This window comes from Colletes latitarsis, chromosome 1 (genome assembly GCF_051014445.1).
Source record: "Colletes latitarsis isolate SP2378_abdomen chromosome 1, iyColLati1, whole genome shotgun sequence".
Lineage (NCBI taxonomy): Eukaryota > Metazoa > Arthropoda > Insecta > Hymenoptera > Colletidae > Colletes > Colletes latitarsis.
In genome coordinates, this window is record NC_135134.1 from 47,837,693 (window position 1) to 47,864,107 (window position 26,415).

At 43.0% G+C, this 26,415-nt stretch overlaps 1 protein-coding gene across 3 annotated transcripts in view; it reads left to right on the top strand.

Annotated features, from left to right (window-relative positions):
* Positions 1-26,415, top strand: part of LOC143344610 (protein groucho) — an 83,937-nt gene that overhangs the window by 23,656 nt on the left and 33,866 nt on the right. For all 3 annotated transcript variants that reach the window (XM_076770820.1, XM_076770834.1, XM_076770826.1), the window contains exons 2-4: positions 13,368-13,465; positions 17,094-17,157; positions 24,918-24,962. In XM_076770820.1, the coding sequence (XP_076626935.1) occupies positions 13,368-13,465; positions 17,094-17,157; positions 24,918-24,962 (207 nt within the window). The remainder of the gene's footprint in view (positions 1-13,367; positions 13,466-17,093; positions 17,158-24,917; positions 24,963-26,415) is intronic.

Genomic DNA, 26,415 nt, shown 5'->3' on the forward strand with positions numbered 1-26,415 from the left:
ATTCGTTTCGGCGAAAACATCGCCGCGAATCGTTCGATTCCTCGCGAACACGCTCGAACGGAGCGTTTTTTTTTTTCGCCGCGACCGCAGGCCGCCGCGTATCGAAACGAGCTTCTCGCTTTCGCCGTTTCCTTTTGAACTGCGAAATTCTCTCTCAGGAGCCGCGAGTCCCCCCGTCCCGTCCCGCCCTGTCCCGCCAGCATCCTGGCGTGACGGTTAGGTCAGCTGGTCGGTGGTTTGCGAACTATCTCAATTTGCCTAAGCCGCAACCGCGGCGACCACGAAAACCGCAACTTCCCTCGTCCGTGGCCACCTTTGCCCCCTCTTTCTCCGCAATATCGCTCGTGCTCGCTCGCGTACCCGTTGATTCTGGTTTCTCCGTCGACCTTTTGCCATCGTCTCGCGCAACATTCTCCTCTCTCTGTTTCGGTCTCTCAGGTGCACCATCTCGAGAATTTAGCAACTACCCGGCAACCTCCGACGGCGTAACCTCTGACCGCAGACCCTCGCGCCGAGAGAACGACTCCGCCGTGTACTTTGTCCCCGTAAGGTCAAACGATTTTAATGATACACCGAGCGAGACGCTGGTCGAATACCAGAGATACCGTCGAGGGATTTCCGTGCAACCGCACGCCTCTGCACGCGGTAAAGAAAAATCGTCTCGATCGCTTTCGCCTCGACCGACAAAGGTATTGGGATCCTCTTTTATGATTTCCTGCTGAAATTGTTGGGACGTTAACACGGGTTTATTATCGCTTATTAACGCTAACGATAATAACGTACAAAAGAACCGACGAGCAAGACGGTAGGTTTTAGGTTATATTTTCGTTCGGTATGCAACTGCTTCTCTTCGGTTTATACCTATTTGCGGTAGCAGAGATTACTTATTCCACAAGAAATATGGCGAGGAAAGGTTCCACAAGTTTCAGATGCTGCGTAAGTAGGCTGTATTCTAATTAGAATCGATTCAGCGTAGAAAATATTCTAAGGTTCGCAGATATCGTCGAATACGCCCTGTCTTCTTAATATTAATAGAAACTTTGCCGATCGTTCGTTCGCTGCGACGTGCTCGATTATTTGGACAGCTACCCTAGCCATTCTTCGTGAAACGGTGTCAACCATGCGATCGCTCCGGGAAGCAGGTATACGAGTTTGTAGCAACACAGCCATTCTTCGGGGACCCTCCGTATTTCGTCTGGACGGGATATTTGCAGAAGGGTGCAGGTAGGAAATTTCCCAAATTGAATAGGAAACCGTTATACAAGCGTCGAGAGACCCGAAAAGTACAGCTCGGGTCGGTCCTCGCCAGTTGTTGCTACTTGTATCGAATTCTACAGCTTTTGTGATATTACATCGTCTCCTTTGAGTCGGTACCGTGAACGTGGATCAAAATTTTGGCATCGCTAAAGTAGACAATAACTCATTTTTTAGTCACTCTTAAAGTATAATTACCATTCTTATCTAACGTACACGTTTACGGTTTTGGCAATATGGTTTGCCATAGTTAAGGACAGAAGAAGCCATTCAACGGTTCAAAATATATCTTTATAGATCCTCTACAGTACTGTGGGGAAAATATGTATAAGATCCTATTTGACAATTGATGGTAGTCTCGGTTTCGTCCTGAAAACAAACTATTTTCCAAGCTTTTATCGTCGTCGTTTATTGTCCACCGATTAAATTTTTGTTAAATGATTTCTTTTTAGTACCTGGTTATAAACTACTTATATTAACCGTAAGAAGCAATTGCATTGCTTGTTTGGGAAAGGTGGCTTTTTCACGGTTGTTTTTATTATTTAATTGGCAGTGTGTTTTTCCTATTGGAATAAAATGTACATTATCGTTACTAATTCTGAAGCTAATAGAATTTTTAATCGATAACTACGGTTCTTCCGCTATTCGTTTTTACATTTTGTTTCATAAAAAAAAGACTCCTCGCAGATGGTGGCTCATAATCGTTTAGAAACCGTTGGCATCACCAACACGTGTCAGGTCGTAACTAACTGATTCAAACAAACTGTTGACGTAGTCTATTCATAGAAGAGAACGAGGCTTTACTCTTATGTGCTTATGGTTTTTATCTAGTAAACGTAACGCCGCGAAGATATCCCGTCTCAGACTGATATCAATGCAAACGCACGGATTAATCTATTTGTTAAAGACATTGACAGTAACAGTCGCTAGAAGCAGAAACTTCCACGAACGCGCGAGCAGACAGCGTCGAAATAGCAAAGAGACGGCGTAAACGATAACCAACGCAAATTGTGCTTCGAAGCTTGATGTTAACGATAAGATGGGCTGCAGGTTTCTTCCACGCGTCTGATTCAACGCAAATGTCCCATCAGTTGGACTCTCGTGCGCTGAGAAAAGCAAAAACAAAAATACAATTTTACCAAAAAACTTACTGCCCCGATCTTGTGTCGAATAAAAGAGATTTTCGCTGATTTCTCCGATCAAGAAAAATTTCGCGGTTATCGTTTTTCCAATGCGTTGGAAAATAAACGAACGCTCCGTATTATCGTACGCGCGTTTATCACGGTTTCATCTGGCGCGATAAGTCTCATCCGGCGCGACGTTTCGAACGGGACGGGAGGGGTAAAAATACGATACTCCGGCTTGTCGCGGTGTTCGAGGGAAATTTATTTCGTTTCGGGGGCGTGGACGGGCGCCGGAGAGTGTCTTTAAATTTTCCGCAGCACGCTCCGGGAACTTTCGTCGCGCGCGGAAAGTTTTCCTCGAGGCGTTCTTTTACGCGGCGCCGCGAGATGAAAGTCCGTGGATGCGGTGAATCAGATTTATGTCGGGCCGCGGCGCAGATAACCGGTCAGAAAATATTTCCTTACCGATAAAAGGAGACGCGCGAAGTTGAAAACGGGGTACCGGTTTTAACAGGACACGCTACTTTGCGCCGAACTGGTTTGCGAAAAGAGACGACGTACGCGCGAAGAAGCCTGGGGAATCTCGCTATTAGAAAAATAAAAAGGAAACAAAAACGATCGGTAAAAACAGAAGTCAGCCGCGCGCGAAGTCTGACCCGTGGCCTTACAATTATTACCGTTTTTCGCGTATACGTATAAATAGAAATCGTGCTTCTTACACGCAAAAACAGATATAATTTAATAATCCTCAAGAAGTCTGAAACTATAACAATTTTTATTTCGTTTCTCCTTGCATATTACTAATTTTATACTGAAGGGATTCTCCCACGAATACACGAATGAAAATAATAACATTGATGGAGATCGGTAATAAGATACGTACACATCCTAAAGTGATCGTTTTGGAGAAAATAAACAACAATTTCATAAAAAGTTAAATATCTATGTCACAAAAGTGTTTGTACATTTTAATCTTCTTGGCGTAGAATTGATTAATTTAGTTGTAAAACCAGACCTTTCCATTCCATTCCTCCTCCAACGCAGTTTTAAGGCTTTGTTTCTTTACTTAGGATTTTAGAATTTTTTTTGTTTTGTACTGAATAGAAGAATGTTTTCTGCCCACAATGTTAGCAATTTCACGTAGAGATTTCTTCTCCTTACAGCACTCGTTGTCGCTAAGTGATTGTTAGACATCTTTCAACTGAATCACGTCATGTCAACGTAAACGAACCATTATCTGGGAAGCCCAGGTGTTTCAAAAATTGACTAGATTTATTAGATTTACTACCTTCGTGTTTTAGTGTACGAACACTGTTGTGACATATATTATAAAATATTCTTAAAAAAACAATAAATTAAAATTGCTATTTTAGGGGATGTACGAAGTCACTTTCGTGGCTGACTGTACTCAAAAGTTAAAGATCGTCATTTTATGCGAAAGGTCGGAAACTTGTCACCGGGATATCGAGCGAGCGTCGTTCGCGCGTTCGACCAATCCATTACTGCAGATTGTTTGTAAACTTATCGCGGGTACCGATTTTCGACGACAAATTTGCGCCCGGATTGCGAAAATCCCCGGTGTCGGTAACTATACGTTATTTCCACCGCAGTGGGCGCGGAGTGAATGCACCGTGTGCCGGACGGTTTGCATTGCGGTGCACGGCGTAACGAAGTGCATTTTAGCGCATTAGCTGAAACGCTCTAACAGCCGCAAAGTGCCGCTTGCGTTACGCGCCGCGAGCACGCCCACTCTCGCCTCTTTGCGCGCCGATTTCGCCTTTGGGATGTTCGGCGTTCCTCTCGTTCCGCGTTTGCACGGCGTCCACCGAAATTAGAAATTCCACGATCGCCCAGCGTGCCTCTCGAACTGCACTCGATTCACGGCTGTAAATTAGACGGTGGAACTCGCCCCTGCGTAATCGAATAAATTTATTCGAAGTTCGTCGTTACGCAAACTTAACCTTGCAACGGGTCCTCTAATAATATAATCGATTCGATTCGAACCAATTAAATTCACCCACCATTCTCGAAATAAAAAAAATGCATAGCTAACAAAAGGGTGAGAAATCAAAGGCGGTGTCCAAATTGACACCTCCTATCTTTTAAACCTAAACATTTGTTGCCCCAACGATCGCTTGCAAATGCTTCTTAGAACTGTTTGATTCCCGTATTACCAGCACGAAGGATATACGTTGGCAATGTAAGAAGATCTGATTTTTATAATTGGAAATTTTACTGTTACACGAGAATCCTCCCTTAACGTCTGGTAATCGCGAAGAGATCCGCGAAGGCTCGACTGTAAATTCTTCTCTGGTCGGTTCTTCTTGTCTAACCGGTGAGCTTTGATTTCGCGCTCGGATTCAATACTTTATTGGAATCCCGGACGATCCCGGGGTCCCTTTCGCGGGGATAAAGAACGGACGAAAAAGCGGGAAGAGGAAACCGCAAGAGAGTGTTTCGCGCGAAGAGAGACCGGAGCGGATTCCACGATCGATCCAGTTCGTCGACAGCTGAACCGTAGAAGGGATCTCGGTCTCTCGGTTCATTCGATTACAACGGCTCGATTGTGATCGAGGTCAGGGAGGTACCCGGTGCACTTCTAGCTTAACCCGAGATAACTCGGAGCTAGCGTTCTTCCTCGACGATGATGCTCCTTACTGTTCCCCTCCGGTGCTCGATCGAGAATATACACTTCGCTCGGGGAACTTTCGCGGCCCGTCTAGATCCAGACGCTGATTAATCAGCAACCTTTTTGTTTTCTTCCTCCATCGGCGGAGTAATCAACCGAGTTTCGCGAATTATCGAGCCGACGCGAGCGATCGCCAGGATTCAGACGGCGGGGGGAACGCTTCCCAGCGAGATTTATGAGCGGCAGTCGAGGTTCCGTAGAATAATTGACGCGATTAAGGCGCGTTCGTTTCGCGGCTAGCGTTCTCCGAAAGGAAGAGTATATCTGCATGGAATAATCTGATTTATGTTTGTCGCGTATCCGCGGGAGGATGAAAGATTAAAGTGCTTGTTAAATCGTCGGAGGAATAGGTTGTTGGCGGCGATGCCTGGAAATACCGAACGTCTTGTCACTTCGTCGTGCTCGCGTCGAGAGAGAATTTCAATCAATTTGATGTTATTCTATCAAATGTACGATCGATTTATTTGTGATAATTGTCCGCGGGCTAAATAGTCAAACCAGAATTATGAATTTAATAAAGTTTCAAAAATGTTGAAAGCGTTCGTTTTCTTTGGTATTTTTTTTTTTAAAGAAACTATCCAACTTCTTGCATCGGCGAATTTCATATACAACGTGATAATACCCCTTTCAATAGTCTGACAAAAAAATGTTTCTTATCGAAGTTAGTCGGTCGTAAAATTTTGTTGGTTCTTGCGATGGTTTCCAATCCTCGGTGCATAGGTGTGCTATACTTAGAAGGGAGGATTTCCTTCGGTGGAACTGTTTTCTCGACGTCGTCGATCGATTTTCATCGGTACAACAGAGATACACCTCGGCTAACGTGACTCCAGGTTGTAGGGAGCGTATCCGACACGATCTACAGGTCGGTCGAAGGACGACGCTTGCGTAGGCAGGGCTGCGAACGTAGTTAGCAGAACACCCTCTCTCTTTCTCTCTCTCTGTTTCTCTCAGCGACGTCCCACCATCAGGCTCGTGCACACGTGCAAGCCAATGGGCACCCACGTGCACTCTGACGCACACCAACACGCGTGCGCCGCTCGCAAGTTCATAGTTTCGGTTGTAGCGTGTAATCCTCGCGGACACCGCAAACATGTAATTAACACTTGCTCTCTCTCTGCGAGCCGTTGCAGTCAGTCGAGATCGTGTTGACTGTACCCCGGCCCCGACTGTACGCCCCGTGTAATCGTGTGCGCATGCTGAGCGATGTAACGAACGAGGCTCCCTATACGGGGTGTCCTGGGTGGAAACGCAAATGTTTCGACAGCGAAATTTACCGTCGAATTTTACGGTAAAATGCACCCGTCGCTGCGATGCCTAATTCTCGACGGTTATCGAGGATACGTGTGTACATTTCCGCCTTGAAAGGAATAGAACGAACGATCGATTTCGCCTAATTGCTTTCCCAAAACTTGCGCGTTGGATTTTTCTGATTTCATGTTTTCTTCTTTGTTTACGACTATCGGGGAGTCGTGGAATTTTTTCAACGATCGTTGATTATTTTATTTATGGTTATTTCCATAATTTTTAAATGGAGTAAATTGTATTTGATATAGGTATTTTAACACTAAACCTACCGGCACTTAATGTATACTCATTCCTACCATGACCGGTCAAATGACCAGTTTTATGGCACACCAGTCGTATGATCAATAGGAAGTGCTGAAACTACTTTAGGTATGTAAGGTCAAAGTAAATGTGAAAATAAACATAGAAGACAGCGAAAATTGTAGTAGCTGATATAGTCATTGGATAGAGGATGAAATGCCCTTTAAAACGAGCGTTCGAACGAGTCGATAGCTTTATTAGTTCCAGAGATATAGCGATTTTAGTTTCAAGTCGATGCGGTGGCTTGTTCCGGAAATATAAGGGTTCGAAGCGTTTGTTTACTACGGCCTTGTCAAGGTCGTTGACCGCGCGCGCACATTAAAAGTAGGTCACTCGGCCAGACGGTCACGAGTCACGTACGAGAAAGAGAGGTCCGACGTGACGCGTTAGACGAAGACAGCGATAGTCGAATTAAGAAAAATTACCATTTACATAAATTACGATATCTCGAAAACGGAAAGTCGGATCGTCAAAAACCAAAAACCATTTTAAAGGGGAGGCTTTGCCGCTACCAACAGTGGCTCGATAATGGATGAAGCACTAGTAGTTTTAGAATTGCACGCGTCTAAACTTTTACTATTTTTAATCCGCGTGAATAGGCTATTATACGCGAGCCGGACGGTGAGACAGACGAATTAAAAAAAATTACTTTTTACATGAATTACGATATCTCGAAAACGGAAAGTCGGATCGCCAAAAACAAAAAACCATTTTAAAGGGGAAGGTTCACCGCTTCTAACGATGTATCATTTATGCATAAAACACTGATAGTTTCGGAACTGCACGCGTCTAAAGTTTTAGCATTTTTAATAGGCGTTGTTGGACTGTTTCAAGACAGTGGAAACTGAAGATTCTCCTGAATTTGGTACCAAATTTTGTCCAGTTTTTTACAATAAAATATAAATCATGCAACCAGTTAGATTACCGGTCGTGATAGGCTTAGTGTTAATAGTAAGTTGCGTATCTAATGACGCGTTAATTCGAAAGCTATGGTATTTGAAATTTACGAACGAATGGAAAATAAACTGTGCAAAACACTCGGTACGATTAAATGTTTTTATCAGCGAGAGTCTGATGATTGGTAGTAATAATAAAACTAAGAGTACGTTACTTGCAAATTTATTAGAATTGTTTGTTACGTTACTATTCAAATGTTTATTTTGTGAAATTTATTTTGTCTGCTTTAGGAATAGAAGGTAAAAAATGAGAGTAAAAGGAATACGTATACATGGATATTGAATCTTTTTATAGTCGTATTTCCTTTTATACTATTTCTATCGCAACGACATCCGGAAAGCAAAATATACTAGGTTTTATAAGCTTTATAAAATGGTTATGAGAGGTATTTGGAACGAACAAAAAGTGGAGATTGGAAACATTTAATAGAAAGGCTGTAATAGGGTAAAGGTTAATGCAAGGTTGGAGGAAGTAGTAAATGGTAAAGAAGATAAAAGAGTAAAATGGTTGAGAAAAGTAAATAAAATAAAAAATGATATATCTTCTTAAGAAGATTAGAATAAACGTAAGAAGCAGGATACGATAAGGCAAAGGTTTGATTATGTACGAGGCAGGTAACGTGAGATAGAAAACGTAAATATAGAAGAAGATGTCACATATAACGAACTAAGTTCATTTTATAACCGGAAGGTAAAAATTGCCAACAAATTACTACCGTTATAAAATCTATTTAAATTTTTGTTGGGCTAAAAATGACCAGCAATATAATCTAACGCAGTAGATTAATTCGATATTGCTTGAGCAGGAAGTGACGAGAAATCGTATCTCAAAACACACATTCCGTTTTACGCGAACTTTGATATATTGTTCTCTTGCGTTTAGTTCAATAACACGATACGTATAATCCAATGAAACGGACAAAGATATTTAACTGTTTGAGCGTGATCGTGCTTCCACTGGCATAGATTTCGTTTCGCCTGGCACTTTTCGTATAGACTTTCGCGACCACTTCTGGCACTCAAACTGTTAACGAGTTCGAAACAAAATTACTACGCTTTCCCATGAATCGACTAGAGAAACGATAACGTTTCTACTGCAAAGTTCTAAATAACGACGATATAAACGAAATCCGTCTTTCGATAATAATAATTCTAGCCTCGTAGCAAATTAAACCTCTCGCGAGGAGTTCGAATGAACGATCCGATACGAGATCTCGAAAGAACCGAGTAGCTCAACTGTTCGAGTACGTCAACACCGTGTATCGATACTTACGTCTTACGTTCAGATTGAAACACGTCATAAAAATGTACCTGTACTATTATTTCGCTATCGCGTACGTCACAGTCTATTTTTACTCATTATACTCGAACGCGGGGCAACAAAGTTATACCACGGGCGAAAGTCAACCGTTCGCGTTGATTTTTCTAGCGTCTATAACTAGTTTTATTTCGAGAATCGCCATGTGTGCCAATACTTATATTCGGTCACCGTGGATTGAAACACAGTCAACGAACTATCGACCACACACCGCGTGTCGTTCACTGCATAGAATCTAATTCGGTCGATCGACGCAAAAGTGTCACTCCTTCCCGTACAGATGTTCGCAGTCTATTTTGAATTGGAGCCAGCGCGAATGAATTCGTATCTCCTATGCATAATACACGCGGCCCGATTTAACCATTCATCAGGCTATCCATTAACACCGAAAGCCTCTAACGTCGATACTGTTCGTCGAATTAGCTTCCAAACGAACTTCGAGATCTAAAAAGTAACTAGATAACTAGAACATTCTATAGGGCATCCGTCCCTCTATTTTCAGTGGTAGTTTCGAGTTGATAATTCGCGATCTTACGAGTTGCATAAGTGTTGTGCAATCAGGTTTCAAGTTAAATTATTATTTCGTTATTAACTAACATACCGATATCGTCAGAGTGACCATTCCGACTTCGGTGAATCGTGCATGATCTTCAGTTACGTTTTCGTACAGAAATACCGTGGCAATTGTTCAATGGACAAACTTTGAAATATTCGTTCAATATTTACACTGGCGTGACTATAGGGAATGTGAGAATACAACTTATAACGCGTGATAGAAGTCATTTTCTCCTATAGTAGCATCATGTCGCATGCTAAAACGCAACAGGAATTATTTTTACATATGTAAAAGATACGTTTGGGGTAAATTGTTACGATAACAATGTGCTCTAAAATCTTGAAATCTTTTTTTTCCGTCGAAAAAATTTCACATCTTCTCGAATTTTTTTCTAGAAAGTGGATAGGATTTCGGGGGTATGTCTATTCACCAAAAATGATTGTAATTGATCCTCGCAACCGAAAATAATTTTTCCAGAACGATTTGAAATTTTTTTTTTTCGTCGAAAAATTTAGACACCCTACCCCCTGTCGATTTTTCTTAAAAATTCGTTTTTCATTTTTAGTAATTTTGTTTGACGTCCTACAGAAAAGTTGTCTAATACTTTTTTGTAGGTATCCATGAGCTCTACTTCAGAAAAAGTTTCATTGAAATATATTCACAATTGTAGAAGTTATGGCTGTTTGAAAATTGGACCATTTTTATGGGGGTTTTCTCATTTTGCGGGGTCAAGGACCAACTTTTCGAATATTTTTATAATTGCTACATATTCTCCACTAAAATACGCGGCGTTTGGCTTTTTGAACATTAAAATCGTCCAATCCGTTCAGAAGTTATGACGTTTTAAAGATTTGCATGAAAATTCAGGTAGACATTTCTGGCCAGAAATTATGATTTCGGTAAGGAATTTTTTTCTCGAAACTGAGTAAGATTTCGGGGGTATGTGTAATGACCAAAAATGCTTGCAATTAACCCCTGCAACTAAAAATAATTTTTCCAAGACGATTCGAAAGTCTTTTTTTCCACCCAAAACTTTCAGCACATACTCGAATTTTTTTCTCGAAAGTGGTTAGGATTTCGGGGGTATGTGTAATGACCAAAAATGATTGTAATTGACCCGCGCAACCGAAAATAATTTTTCCAGCACGATTTGACATTATTGAATTCAATTGTTAATAACTATTTAACGAAGTCTCCATCAACAAATTTGTATTCTTCATTTTCGTCCTATTTTGGCCTCTAGAATCCTCTATTAAAATTTTTCCCAGTGGTGGCCGAACACCCTGTATATAACATGTCATGCGTGTGTGACCGGTTTTTAATCGATGTTAAGACACTTTTGGAGTCTCTAAAGATGGCTATTTTTTTATTCGGTGCCTCATAAGCGAATTGGACTGCTCTCTTGATTGCTAACAATTCTGCTGTGTATCCTGATGCAACGATTCATTCCCGGGGCTTCTAGCCCAAATTTCCCCTAATTTTGCTTCTTACGATCGATCAACCAGCCCCCTGCTGCGTCTCGAAGACAGCGTTGATCCGCAATTGAGTCGTCGGTCGGTAGTTCCAGAGTACCAGTCTCGTTGCTTATCAGACAGCACTTGACGCGATTCCTTGTCGGAAGCGCGCAACGCGAATCGTCGACCGCTCGAACGAGCGAGAAATTTCACCGCGCGAGTTGAATCGTTTGGAATCCTCCAGAGAGGGGAGGATCGAGTACGGAAGGGGAAAAGGGGGAGGGAAGGGGAATTCCACCTGCCAGCAGCAATCTTGTTATCGCGTTGCGTTATGCGTTGCATTGTGCGCTCGTCCACGCGTTCACGATTGCCGATGGCGTTTAGATGTCTTTTACCGTTTACCGTTTACCGTCTGCTCGAGCGTCGTGCAAACGCCTCCCTCGGCCTCTTCGCTACGCCCGTCCGATTCCCCTCTACTCGCGAATCTGCTAACGCATTACTTCCTGCATCCATTCCGCTTCTGCACGGTGAACAGCTGTGCGAAATTAATTATACGCCGGTCGGGGTTTGACGCGCGTTCGCGCACCGCGCTATCTTCCTTTCGACGAGACGCTCGAAAACCCTCTTAACGAGCACGATCGATGCTCGTTGACGAGCCGTGAAATTTTGACGAAATCCATCAACTGTTTCGATCGAACAGGCGATAAATTACGACGAATTAACGGTCTCCACGTAATCGCGATCTTCCTTGCAACGATTGGCCCGCGCACCTGTGGAGTCGTCCATTTTGTTCGAAACCGTTTCTGGTAATTTCAGAGCAAAATGAAACCCCGGACTCGTCTCGTTATTTACAGAGATATTTAACGTCTAAAGTTTTGGTCGTAATTCACTCTTTTGCTCGAACAAAATCGAGGGTAGTTTTCGCCCTTGTTTGTTCGACGCGAACTTTGGTTCCTTGTTCGAAAATGTACGCAGACAATGTGATTTAGCGCCTGCGTTCGAGTATCTACGAAAATAAACACAGTATCGTTATAAGTGGTCGATGATAAGTTGAAACTAGCTCTTAGCACCTTCGTCCACCGAACGTCTCGATGTTTCAAAAAATATTAGCACCTTTATCCATCCTTCGATCGTACTGTAACCTCTTTTCTCTTACGATCATTGACGATTTTCTCGAATTCCACTCCCCATTTTGGTTTTGTAGTATACGTTGCATTAGTCTTGAAGCTGTTTACAATGTTTTTAGATGTCGCTGATTCTCACGAATGACATTTGAAATGCATTGTATTAATGCATCAATTATTTTGTATCAGAAAATAATCCTATTGCAGTCGATATATGTTGCAATGTACACCAAGTTAAGGTATTCCGTCTTATATTGGCTTCTTAAAGTTGAAGTGTGTAAAGACTGTCGTCGATTCTTCGGTAAAGGCTACTTAACATGTCGAATGTCTTTACTGAAGTTGTTGGTGAGGTTGCAAACAAGTTGCACGATAATATCCAGATTTTTAATTCTCAAGCGATTCTTCATTTCGTTTTTATGCGCATTCGTGAAGAAAATCTTATTATATTTATTTCGCGTTAATATTGTACTCGTATCGACGTTCAATGAGAAAACATCGGTAAATTAGATCAGATAGATTTCTGCCTCTCTTTATTTATTTTATCGATACGAGCACCATATTATTATCCGTCAAAAATCCATAATAAATTCAAAAAACTTGTTTGAATTTCCAATGGTTTTTCCGATAGTACGCATCTCGCTATCGATCTATAAATATTCACCGCGTACGCACGCAATGTTTGAAAGTAATAATTCAAAACCAGAAATATTTTTTTTTTTTTCTAAAAGAGTAGGCGAGAGAAGTCCCGCACGGGGAGATATTTTATTCATGTCGAGAATAGTCGACTAGCGTCCCTGTTTTCCGCGCATAAATTCAGTAAAATCGATCTTCAGAATGAAAACAAGCAGCAGTCCCCGCGTCTAAGCGCTCGCCGCCACATCAGGCATACGTGTAAGCGTTTTTACTGTATATTGGTGAGATAATACACGTATATCGGCTAAAAACATAATGATGCACAATCTTCCGTCGCTGGTTTCCGTGTAACGTGCGCTACGATTAATAGAACAAAGTTTAGATAGCAAAGTTTGCTCGTGTTTTACATTCTGCTGCGTTATAATGCGATATCACGCACAGCGTGGTTAGAAATTCTCGAGCAGCTATAGTCGTTACTTTCACGAAGTACGTTGCAATTTGTTACAACAGATATGCATTATAAAACGCATTAACGGGCTCGCTGAACTTTCTTCGACGGTAGAAAGATGAAATACCCAAATGGGTATATTTTCGATCGTTAACAAGCTTATCGACGTGTTGTCACTAATATTGGTTTCGTTAAATTTATTTCAGGGTCCACCGCAGCCCGGACAGCAGATTAAATTCACAGTCGGAGAGTCATGCGATAGGATCAAAGAAGAATTTAATTTTTTGCAGAACCAATGTCACGCGTAAGTAAAAACAGACACGTTTTAATTTCGCTGGCAACGTTTCCTCGACAACTTCGGTAGAAAAACGGGACGCTCGATTATACTCGAAAAATACGCGAACAGGAATTAGAAAAAAATCCTCGAACGCGACGTAGTTTCCAGCGTCCCGAACAAGATGGCGTCCATCCCTCAAGTTGCCAATTAACATTTCGTCGTTTTGCGTTCAAAGTGTGGATCGACGAATTCGAAAGCGTTAAACGTTGAAAGTCGAGCATCCGACATGAAACGGGATTCGAGTTGAAAGCAGCGTTACGTACGGGACGTTTATCAGCGAGAGGCCTCGTCGGTGCTGAAGTGGAGTATAAAAACAGTTGCCCTTAAAACTTGGACGTCCATCGAGCCGGTCTTTTTACGAGCTACGGAACGTCCCCTTTGGGAATTAATGTTTATAAAAAGGAAAGAAACGACTGCCGTCCGCAGCAGATCCGAACGAAGGCCCTCTCCGTACCGAATAAGTTTATTAAATCGCCCGTATAGCGAAAAGAGCAGAGTCGTAAAACGATTGAACGCGGCACCTGCAGCCGCCTCGTCGCGGCTTCCCTCGGTTCTCCTTTTGTCTCGGTAGCTGCATACACGTCCCACGGACAGGTACACGTCGCGAATCGAAAGAGCCTGGGAATTCGCGCAGCTGCTTCCACGGTTGCACGCGATCTGCAAAAGCCATAAGTGATTTACGACAACGTGGCTATTGGCAGACGCGTAATGATACCCATGCGCCGTAGCCATCGCGAATACGGAATTAAGGAAGCCCCCGGCTGCTGGCTGGTGCTGCATTTTTCAACGTTTCGCGGATCGAAACTCTCATTGTTCCTACGTGGAAGTTCCCTGTCGGAAGTTTCAAGCTCTTTCCTTTTACTGTCCCGTTCCGTTCCGTACTTTCTTTTGTTTTTTTTTTTTCTCTCTACCCTACCTTTGGCTCTTTGAAGTTGGCAGACGCACGCAGCGCGGTTCCCCAGTCGATGGAATATAAGAGACCGGGAGACGATAGAAATAGTCGCGATATGCACTTTAAAGTGGTCGATGGGACACCGAGGCCTGTTTTCTTCGTGCTACGGATACCGTCCTGTACGAGCACGGTATTTTTGCTCGGGTTCGACCCCTCCGGTGGCATCACGCGATTTTTCCTTCTGCCCTTCGCGAGGCGTCGAAGGGTCTCGATGCCAAGCGTTTCAGTTACCTAATCAAAAATATTGTTCGTTCGATTTTTAATGTTGGGAGAGCTCGAAGCACACTTTCGTATTATACAACACAGAGACTGTTAACTTGTAGCGAACAGAAAGATCGAATAGTGGATCGTGCATCTATATGTAGTTTAGAAGTCCAAAGAATTTTCGAAACAAATATAAACAAAAGTTACTAACGTCTTCGACATTGGGGATACTGTAAAATAGTACTCCATTGAACCATTGAATATTTCTATTCTTTAGAATTTTTTAAAATGTCGAGGATATCCCTAAACAGGAAAAACTGGCAGTCGACGCGTTGAGAGTGCAGTTTGACCTAATTTTGTTCCGCGTAAAAATATTATGGTAATAAGGCAATGTCGTTATTGTTGTTTTAAGAGCACGTGTATTTCAAAGGTAAATTTTAGAGCTGGCAAACCTGCCAGCCAGTATATCGATATCGAGCTTAAGAGGTTAACATATGTTCGCTGTTGTGATTTGGGCGGATTGTTTGAGATATTTTCCGACCGGTTAGAGACGAGGTGAAATCATACACACTGCGTCTACGGCGGATGTACGTTGTTATTACAGACATAAGAACGACGAGTAGGCTAGGACGAGCCGGAGTCGTCTGAGTTACTAACGTCAATCTATTTTCAGACGAGACATTTAAATCTGTGATTTGCAAGAGCGCTTGATACTTATTGAAACGTAGTGGCAGTAGTATTTATATATCGAATACTTGATGTAATTGTTCAGTGTTTCCTCTATTAAATTGTAAATGTTAATATTACTTCATATTAAGAAGTGAGACCACCTTGGTACGTCCAAAAAATTCATTTATTTTTAAACGATTATTTATCATCGTCAGCCCTATTGATTTTAGAACAAAAATTTCCAGTATAAAATTAAACAGGTCTGATTAAGAACGAGCAGATTTCTGAGACTGCTGAAATATTTCTATTTTTCATATCACCGATTGACAAAAATATTAACTTCGATTGTTTAGCGAACGAAATTCGATTCGTCGCGAGTAACTTCTCCGTCGTGGCTGTCGACAGGCCTTAACGCACGCGTCCAAAAGATCGTTCGCGTCGAGTAACGTGTTTCGTCGAACGACAAAAGAGAAGCACACGGTACGCAGCGTGACACACGCTTGTCAGACCTTAAGAACGAGAAAGTAGACGCGAGGATGAAAGAGAAAGGCAAATAGATTTCATTGGCAGTGAAAAGGCCGACAAAGGTTGGATTACACCCTTATTAGTCCAAACGTGTCCGCCCATGTCACACAAGAACGACGTGGCGCGTCGTAACGGTATGAAAAAAGGATGTGAAAGAGGACGATGCCCTTAGTCGACAGGGAAGTATCTTTTACCTGGTAAAAATAGTTAAAGAGGATTATAGTCTGCCCGCTACGCCCCGAGGAGTTACCAGATACCTAATTGGATTGGTCCTATCGTTTCCCAGGCATACTTTTTCCAAAAGGAATCAATAGCGACGATTTTAGACTTTGTGGGGCAAAAGGGACCAGTGGTGGTCAAACCTTGTCCAGATAGATATCATAATTCGTCTATCAGATATATTCGAAAGTCGAAAAACGGGGGAGAATTTTAATGGGAGATTCTAGAGGCCAAAATAAGCCGAAAATCAAGAATACTAATTTATTGTTCAAGGCTTCGTTAAAAAGTTATTAAGATTTAAAGTTTCGACTGTGCGCGTACGCAGCTGTGCGCAGATTGTCGTTCTACAGGCGAAACTTCAAACGTTAATAACTTTTTAACGAAGCCTCCATCAACAAATTGGTATTCTCCATTTTCGTCTTATTTTGGCCTCCAGAATCTGCCATTAAAATTTTTCCCACGGGCGGCCAAACACCCAGTATAAAGCGTGTGTCACCCAACTAGAGCACTTCAAATTTCAAATTTGTTTTCGAAAATATTAATTATTCAGAATACGATAAATAATTCTTTTTTAAAAGCAGGTAAAATATTAAAAGCAAAGAGGCAACGTCGTTTGTTACACGGCGGGAAAGGTCGACGGAAAGCGTTGAAAAACGTTTCGACCCGAAAATGTACGCCGTATCGATAAATAAATCTGCCGTGGAAACGCTTGGAAACATTTGCATAACTCTAATGCGCGGAGCTCGATCGCGAAACCTTCGGGACACGTCGAACACGGTTTCGCGTGTATGCGCGTTCACGTGTATGCATAACCGGGGCGATAATTAATATTAACGTAACGTTAACGCTGGCGAGCGTAAAAGTCGTCGTAAAGGTAGCTCGAATTTAACGCGCCCTAACCGTACTCCGCGCGGATCGCGCAAGCACACGACTATTACGTGCACGAACGATAAGGGAAACGTTGCCGCGATATCCTCCCTGCCCAACATCGTTTAATCTGTGCCTCTCTTTTCTCTCTGTTCGCAGCTTGAAACTCGAGTGCGAGAAACTGGCCACGGAGAAGATCGAGATTCAACGACATTACGTGATGGTAAGGAATCACCATTCCGTAACACTAATTCCGGTTAAGCTCGTGTACCCTTCTCTCCCCGTCTTTACCGTAGTTTCTCTCCGTTTCCCTTTCTCCGTTCTCGCGTGTCTCTGTCGCTCCCACCGGTCTCTTGGTCCCTCGTTTTCCCTATCCAGGATAATCATGCTCGCTCGACCGCTAAACCACCTCGGCTTCTTAGCATTAATTGCATCCTCGCCGCACCGACTTTACATTGGCCTGTTACGCGCTCGCTCACGCTCCTCGCATATTCGCCCTCACGTACACGCTCGGCCGCAGACCGTGCGCGCCTCTGTGTATCCGTATATTTATCTTGCGCACCTACTGTGCATAGCTAATGGCTCTAAGAGGGCAGCGGTTCTCATCGATTCAGCCGCGGTCCGTTTGGCCCGGCGACCGCGAACGCTCGTCTTCGGACACCTAATGACAAAGCAATACAGCTCCCGTGGCGGTGGACCGAGCAACGCTGAAGGATAATGCAGCCAGTTGCCCTCGTTGGCTTGTACTCCGAATGCTTACCCGACGATCGACCGCCGTAAACCAGTCTAATTATACCGATACGCGCGCGTCCCGCGAGGAAATCCGAGCCGCGTTGCTCCGCCGCACGCAAGGGGGGATTTATTGCCGGGTGTTTTCATGGTAAATTCCCGTCAGTTAACCCTCGCGAAATTGGACTGCGTGCGCGAGAAGGGCGAACCGGGAGGGAGAGTTTATCGTGGACCCGGTGACATAATTAATCGACGCTGATATTGCGGCTATCGTTCGCGACCGTTTACAAAATCGCCCCCCGTTCCCTCTGCAAAGACCAAACCACCAGCCGTGTGCTCTCTTCCGTTTTTTCGACACGATTCTTTTTTCATCGAGCTTATGTTTTCAGTATCTATTTTCTATCGCGATCTTCAATCTATTTTCTAAAAATTTCGGGGGTCCTGTGGAAGACGGAGAGAAAAAGACAGTGAGAGCGTTTCTTTTTAGATTGGGATATTGGGAGTCGGTCGAGTGTTTGCGAGAGGAACGATCCCTCTGGCGGCGAGCACGGGAAGCAACGGACTTAGCGTTGCAAGGTTTTCATGGTCTGAACTCAAAAGTACAATAAAAATAGCATATATAAAGGATAACGATTGGGGGTTCAAGACCCATTCTCTTGAGTATCTCGGAAACTAATAAGAATGTTAAATGTCAGTGTATGATTTATCATAAATGGCGTAAATGAAAATATCGCCAAGCCACTATTTATACGGTTATTGCAGTATACTGCGCCATGTACCAATTATTAATTATTATCTGTTTTTTCTTCATTCGCTTTCAATGTGAGTCGCCGCATAGTGAAATGTTTTTGTAAATAACTATTAAATTAATAGTTTCCTGCCACGAAGGATTACTTTTTTTTTATGTAAAATGACGCATATTAGAAACAATTTTATAGAGTATGTAACACGAATAATAAAAAGGAGGATAATAATATTCTTAGTAAAGTTTGCGACGTCGGAACATTAGGCCTCGTTAGTAGATTGTAAAAGTTTCCAACGTCATTTTTTTGTTTGCGCATTTCGATGAATGTATTTTTATAGCGAGAGTTTTATTACGCGTTTGGCTTCGACAGAGGTAATTGACTCGTCGTATAAATATCAATTTAGCGAAGCGGTTTCCTCCTAGCAAAATCCCAATAGAAAGCTATCTAAGAAGCATTTGCATGCACCACTAAAAGGCCATTAGCACTTCTGAAAACGATTGTCGATTGCAACTGCTGATGACCATGTCCGACGGCCTCAGCAGAGTCATCCGTGTCCAAGACTAGTTAGTATTTTATTACTAATTAGAAATACCGTTAACGCGATTAGTTATGAGCACCTTTTAATATATTTCCATTAATTGATACGTACCAAGTGTTCAGCTGTTAATTGTAAGTTTTTTTACTCTACAAGCCAAAATAAGACGAAAATGTAATAACAGAGGCTCATATTTTTCCAAGAATGATCAATTTTCTGTATTGGACTTGTTTCTAAGCTACATAAAAGTGCGGTTTTTGTTGATTACAATGTTGTATCTAACGTATAATTTGAAGGAAAACAAGTATTGTTATCCCTTAAACTGATAAATTAAACAAATATCGTTTTTCAAAGCAGTCAGACTCGGGCATAAGCGTTAAGGGGTTAATTACTGGAAATGCGCGAAAAAATCGTAGCCAATCCCCAGTATACAGAAGCGATTGTTAAAAAATTGCTAGGGCATTTTGGAGCTAATAGAACTCAAACGAGCTGCTCGAAAACATTTCAAATAGCTCTCCGAGCCCGTTAATATTGCGTCGAAAGCAAGGTCGGAACCAGTATTTGCAAGTCGCGTCTAACAAGGAAAGTGAATTAAGATAGACCGTGTGCATAAGATCGAGTAACAACGTGGGTCCCGGGATCGATCATGCGTTCGGTAGTTGGTAATTTGATTCCACGTGCGAATAGGCAGCTCGCGAAGCTTCAAAGAGACATCGAGTCGGCTTATCGACGCGTAGCTTCTAACGAAAATGTTTTCCATTTTGTATTTTTGTTGGACGTTCCATAATTTCCCCAACTTAAGTCTTCTTTCCAAAATGGCGTGGATACGCCGCCCACGAATCGCCAGATAATTCCGTCGAGATTCGCGTAGGCCGGATCGTAGCGCGACACATTGTATAAGCGTACGCGAACAAGTCGGTAAGTAAATGCAGTATCTTGTTCGAGGCGTGCATCGGGCCGATACTAATTTATTGTTGTCCCTTGCGTGGTTGGCAGCGCCCGTTGGCTGTTCTTCTGCCGTTGGCGCCCGGGGATAAGGGGGTGTAGAGGACTGGTCTGTTTTTCTCCGACTGGCTCGTACACGAGGGAGTGTCTCAACCCGTACCTTCTTGCTCTTCTTGCGCGTAGCGTTGTACAGTCTTAATTGGCGCGGAGGCGACTAGTTTAAACACGATTAATCAAGCGAACGAGCCGACACGGTCGCCGCCGGAGGAAGTTGCCGCGAAGAGAGAGAGAGACTTCGGAGATTTATCGGCACGAAGCACGGTTGCTCGTGACTCCCTAAGACACGTTCTGTCTCATAATTTCTGTTACCGTGGAATGTAGATTTCGTTGGCCCCGAGACATTATTATTGCGTGTAGCGTGCGCTAAACGCATTGTTCGCCGCTAAACGATACTAGATACCGCGAACGTCGCCGTAAATATTATCGCGACCGTTGCGCGCATTAATGCCGCCAGGAGACCCTTATCCCTTTCCAACCGTTTCGCGTTTTAATCGTGCGTAAATAATAATAATAACGCTTTCCGTGCGCCATGGAACAGAATGTTCTCTTGGTAGGTATTGGTATTGCTATTCCCATCGTTTAAGCTCTTAACATATCGACTGTCGCGTCACCCATATACAAGAGACATTATCTTTCAGCAAGGAGCTAAAAAAAATTATTTCTCGAGATTAGACTTGAATTTTAACGAGGCCATAATCATGGAGGGTTTATATTTGCCGCCATACCAAACGACATACACGCCATCTATGGTGTTACTGGTCACGCACCGTATTCATATCTTTTTCACCATACTTATAATCCTCATTAATAATAGGAATGCTTAGCCATAATACAAAGTGTTATGGGACCAGGGCGCTAAAAAATAAAGTACTCATTTTATGTACAATATTTCTGTTGGAATTTAGTGTTCCATGAAACCACGTGTTTGTGAACTTTCGCGATATTGAATGGTTCTTTGTGCTTTGTTTTGTTATTTTCTTTGAACTAAGTTATATCGGAATAAAGACAATAACAATACGTCTATGGAAAATTCGAGTGTGGGAATGTGTAATAGGCGAAGAAACAGGTCCAGGAAAAGACAGACGAGCATTGGCAAAAATTTGCTTTAGTGTGAAGATACTGTTACAGTTAAGGCTGCATGGTTGAATACTACAACTCTTCTACCAAAAGCTAAGCAAGTATTATTGTTCTAAGAATAAGAAGAAACTAAGACCGAGTAGTAGCCTTTGGTGTAGCGGCAAATATACACCCTACATTCTCTCTTAATGTACCAACTATAATTAACAGTTGGGAGATTACAGATAAGAAACAAACATAAACTCTACATGTAAAAATAATATTTGATTTGGTGTCAACTTGTTAGAGGTGTATTCAGGTCTACAAGGCCAATTGTTAAGTCTTTTCTAGGAATTTTTGAGTGTAGGAGTTCCTGTAAGTAATTTTATAGGCATGGTTGACAGCAGTTGCTTCTAATTTATAACACTAATAGATAGACACACGGAAGATGAAGGCTTGAAATTTAGTAGCGCAGCGTGCAAGTATAGACAGATTTAGACAGAACTTGGTGATTTGAGAATTGTCGGTATGTCAGGATCGGAGGGTGGTAAATTAAACAGCTAAATCTGGTACTTTGAGGCAAGGATGTAGCGAACAAGGTAACAGAGGGTAAGAATTCATCTCTGTCGCGTGTTCAGCCAGCTAGAACGTTGGATCAAAGGAGCAACATGGTTAAATCTACGAGAACAGTAACAATAGTAACAGGGGAACAGGAGTGAAGATCCAGACGAAACAGATGCTCAAAAATAATTCCGTTAGCGAATCGAGATTTGTTTCGAAAACAAAGGTGTACTAGAAGTCGCGTAATTAATTCGTTTTACGTTTAAAGGCGTCTGGTTGGGGTCACGTAACATGGCGTTCGGGTGCACGCGCCCCTTCTGTCTCTGCTTATCGATAAGGGTACGGTTATAGGATTAATGGGTGCACCGGAGTTGCGTGCTCGGTCCAAGTGGACCGCACTCGGAAAAGTTTGAGGGAAACACTGGTCCCCGTAGAACCAATTACGTGGTTTACGGGTTCCTCGCCGCCTATTCGCGTCGTAACCATGCCCGAACGCGTCTTCCACGAGAGTCTGGGAGGCCTATCGATTTCCAGGGTGCTCGTTCGTCCGCTCAATAAAAATTTGTCGGGCTGAATTACTACACCTCCGGCACGCCTTGGCCCGATCATTTATCCCCTCTAACAAGATCTCTTTCTCTCTCCCGCGGACTTGTTCGAGCAATAGTACCGGCGGCAGTAAAAAAGGCCTGGTCTCTAACAAAAGGCCGCTTGTTAACTCGCTTAAACGACGTGTACAGAGTACATCTCGGTGGGGTGTCGGAGCCAAGGCGGAGCGAAGAGGCGAAGCAAGAGAAGGTAGATGAGGACGAGGAGGAGGAGGAGGAGGTGGAGGTGGAGGTGGGGGCGGCGGCGAATCGAGGGAGATCGCGTGCTTTTTCTCGTTCTCTTTGTCGAGTTCATTAACAAGCGCCACGTTAAGGACGCCCGGTGCACGGGGGTCGAGGCCCGCCACGTTAATTTGTTGTGCAAGCCATAATGAGTCGCGGAAGTTGGTCCAGAGTGCGCTACTGCTAAGGGCTGCTGCCGGTGCCGCTGATCGTCGCTGCCTGTTCCCGGTGCAGCAGTTGATCTTAACAACCTCTGCCTCCTGCCCTCTTCGCCTCTGTTGCCCTCTTCCCGCGTTTCTCCTTCTTCTCCGCTTCCCCCCCCGGTGGCTCGCTTCCACCCCCCCTTCTCCCTCGGGTGGAATAACTTACTTACGACGCAATTAATTCGCCCGTGTAATTACGGGGCTAATGGCCCGTAAAATTAAGAACCTGTACCTGGCTCTCGAGCGTGTTGCACGCGTTCTGCTACCCTTCGTTCCTTCCCCTCTTCCTGTAGCTCTCTCGCGCGTTCCGTCACTCTCTCTCTCTCTCTCTCTCTCTCAGTTTCGTTCGCTCGGTCGTGCAAACGCACACGTGTACGAGCCCCGGCGTTCTCTCGTTCGCTCCTGTGTCTCTGGAGTGTACTCAACTAGACTCGATTAAGTTTATCGCGATTAACGATAATTAATAACGCGTTACCGCGGAAAGTGCAGAGAGCCGCACGCCGAGAGGGCAGATATAGTTCAGGCTGGTGTTGCGCGGCGCTCGTTCTCGAGATTAATGGTGCCCGGGATGTTAATGACGCGGAGGCAGAGGAGGCGACCGAAGCCGGTGCCGGTTAGAAAGAAAAAAAAAAACGTCGAAATAACGAAGCAAGACACGGACAAATCTGGCAAATGATGTTAAATTGCCGTCGGCGGGAAGACGCCGTGGCCGGCGGAAGGTTGTTGCGCGCGCAACGCAAACGACGAACGGCATCATGGGTAGCGAACGCGCGCGCGATGCTAAATGACCACCGCCGGGAGTCGACTGTTAAGTAATGACGCTACAAAACGGTCTCCTCTGTAAAATGCACGTTTACCGCAATTATGACCGCCTCTTCGCGGTCTTGCTAACGACCGGCCCGTTGATAGCCGATGAAAGACACTTTGCAATCGGGAAGTCTCTAGGTTTCTCCGTCGCGGCGGTAACGACAGCACAGTTGTTGTTCTCGCCCGTGGGCGATTCGTTGAGTCTCGTTTCTCGCTTCCACGGCATCATTCTGGAAATTGGGATAAACCGTAATCGGTTTTTTTCACGCGTACGAAACTAACGGTCATCGTAGTCCATCGTTGCACGCTTACTGTCTCCTACCGGCGATTAGACGCTCGTTAAAATTCGCGTTCGTTCGGAAATTTAGTCGTACGTAACTTGTTACTTAAGTGTGTCGTTTTTTGTCACGAGCATTCTGTAAATTAACGCATTAACGACGGGGCATTTTTATTAAAACTTTCCTATACGACGGGCGATGTATTTAGACTATGACGCATTCAACTGGCAGAAAAACACTAATAAATATATGTTAGAATGCGTAGAATAAATGTAAAAATGCACCACTCTCATAAATAATACCGTTATGGGAGAAATTACTAGAAAAACACACGCTTGTCGTAAAACGAGAATTCAACGATAAAATAAATATTTATACCTATAAGTACAGACCCTTTTATGGACATTACAAAATGCTAAAAAATGACGATGGAGATCCAGGAGAAAAGAGATAATATATTTATCGCTTGTCTCGTCGGTAATGATATTTGAGAGCAACCTTGTTGTACGTACGCTCCATATTTACAAATTAATACCATCCGAAACGTTTATTCTCCATTTTAGCACAGTTATTTTCCTCTTGCGTTCGTACCTAACAGCGTCCCATCCGTTAATAAGACATAAATAAGTAATTTCTCTCGCGCTATCTCGGAAGTTAAGTATTAGAATTTCGCGACTCACTGCATCTATCCTTCCTGAAGTGGTAAAGTGGTGAAATGGCAAGGTACACTAATGCTGTAATGACGGACATACGTCCAACGTATGGCGTTTCAACCGTTTCCTCTAATTCGTCATAACTCCGGGAGTAAAGCTTGGACAATCTACGTTCGCGTAACATTTTTCCCCCCGTTTTGCGCCACTAATTCCAAGCATCGACATGCAACGGACTCATTCGTCAAAGTAACGAGTCGGTCTTGCAACGCATACTGCAAGTCGAAGTGTGATTACTTAACCCAGACACCGCGTTGTTTTGGAATTAATATTTTTATATTTAAAAATACACGATAGCTTTCATTAAAAGTAATATAGAATACAAGAATTTCTAGGTTTTCCCATAAATACAATAAGTATAACCAGTTGAAAAATAATACTTATGGATCACTTTAGCAAAACAAGATTAAAAGATTACTTATCCTCGCAGATTTACTTATACGTACAGATAGCACATCGAGACTGTGATTCGCAGTTATAAACTCGTACAATTTCGCTCTAACGAGCCTCGTTTTCTCTGTTGCAGTACTACGAGATGTCGTACGGCCTAAACGTGGAGATGCACAAACAGGTAAGTTTCAAGATCGTCCTTTCAGTCTGCTACTCCGCCCTGAGAACGCGTCGCAGCTGTCTCCTCGACACGCAACATTGTTCGTCCGATCCACGTGCACCAATTTCGCGTTTGGAAACTCTCCCCTTCCTCCCCGTGTCTCCGTTCCTTTTTCTCCACGTGTGTTTTCTCAGTCGCGCAGCATTCTTTCTCGGGCTCGTCGCGAGACGCGCGTTGGTTAATGTCGCGTGTTTGCCGAAGTCATTAAGCGGTATAAGTTTGTCCCGTGTACACGGCCGAATAAACATTTGCCGCGATGACTCGGCGACACGGAACGGGGCTCCGAGAAAATCCACAAGCACGAGGGCCTGCACTTTCGACGTTGTTCCGAGAAGTCGTTTCGTTCGATAAACCGGTAGCCAGACGCGCGCGATTCCCGCGAAAATCCGCCATTGTGGGACAATTGCGCGCCAAACACGAGAAAAAGTCATCTCGGATGAATAATTAACGGAAAAAAATTTATACCGATATTTAATTACATTTATCCTCGAAATTATTGAAAATTAAAATCGTCATGTGCGAGTGTATTGTATTTTTAAATTGAATGGTAAATTAAATTAAGTAGGCTTGAATTGTGTCAAATTAGACTTTGATACCACTCGACTATATTCTCTTTATTTTGAGATGAATTCAACGTAACAGAGTGATCTTTTTACTTGTTCATTAGAAAGAGTAAAGTCTTCACTTTATCTTAGAAATGAAGTTGACTAGCTACTTAATTCGGGTATAACATATGTATAATAACCGAGGAGGGGTGATCCCTCATGAAAGAACAGATTGAAAATGAAGAAAAATATTTTTTCTTACGTCGTTTTGTTTTTTGGATGCCTAATAGTATTTGGAGACTCGTGTGTGCGTGTTATTATCACTGTTTCTACTTCTACTGATGTCCAGTTCTCGAACTCAATTTTCTCGAAAACGAAGCTTCGTATGACAAAATTGTATTCTTTCTTTTCGACTTGTTTTTTTCTCGAGGAATCGTATATATACACATACAGTAAAATGTAAAAATATTGTATACAACATTTCTATAATGCTGTATTGACATCTAGAATATCCGTCTCGAAGAATACAGAATAATAAAAATTAGGAATTAAAGGGTTTTTACCTTATTTACAGAAAAGGTAAAACACTGATAATTATGGCCACGATCGAAACATATTTTTGAACGCTTTTCAACGGTTTTTTGGTCGAAATTATAAAGCGAAAAATTTTTTGTCGAGAATGAAATTTAGTTACTGAATTTATAAAAAAAAAAAATTCGCTAAAAAAGTCAACGACTATCATGCAGTATGGGTACGATTCAATTTCGCTCGATGCATTGCACGTGGAAATGAACAAATTTTTCACCACCGAACAACTTTGAGGACCGTATCCAACAACAATACGCTGAAAAAAATCAATAGTCGAACCG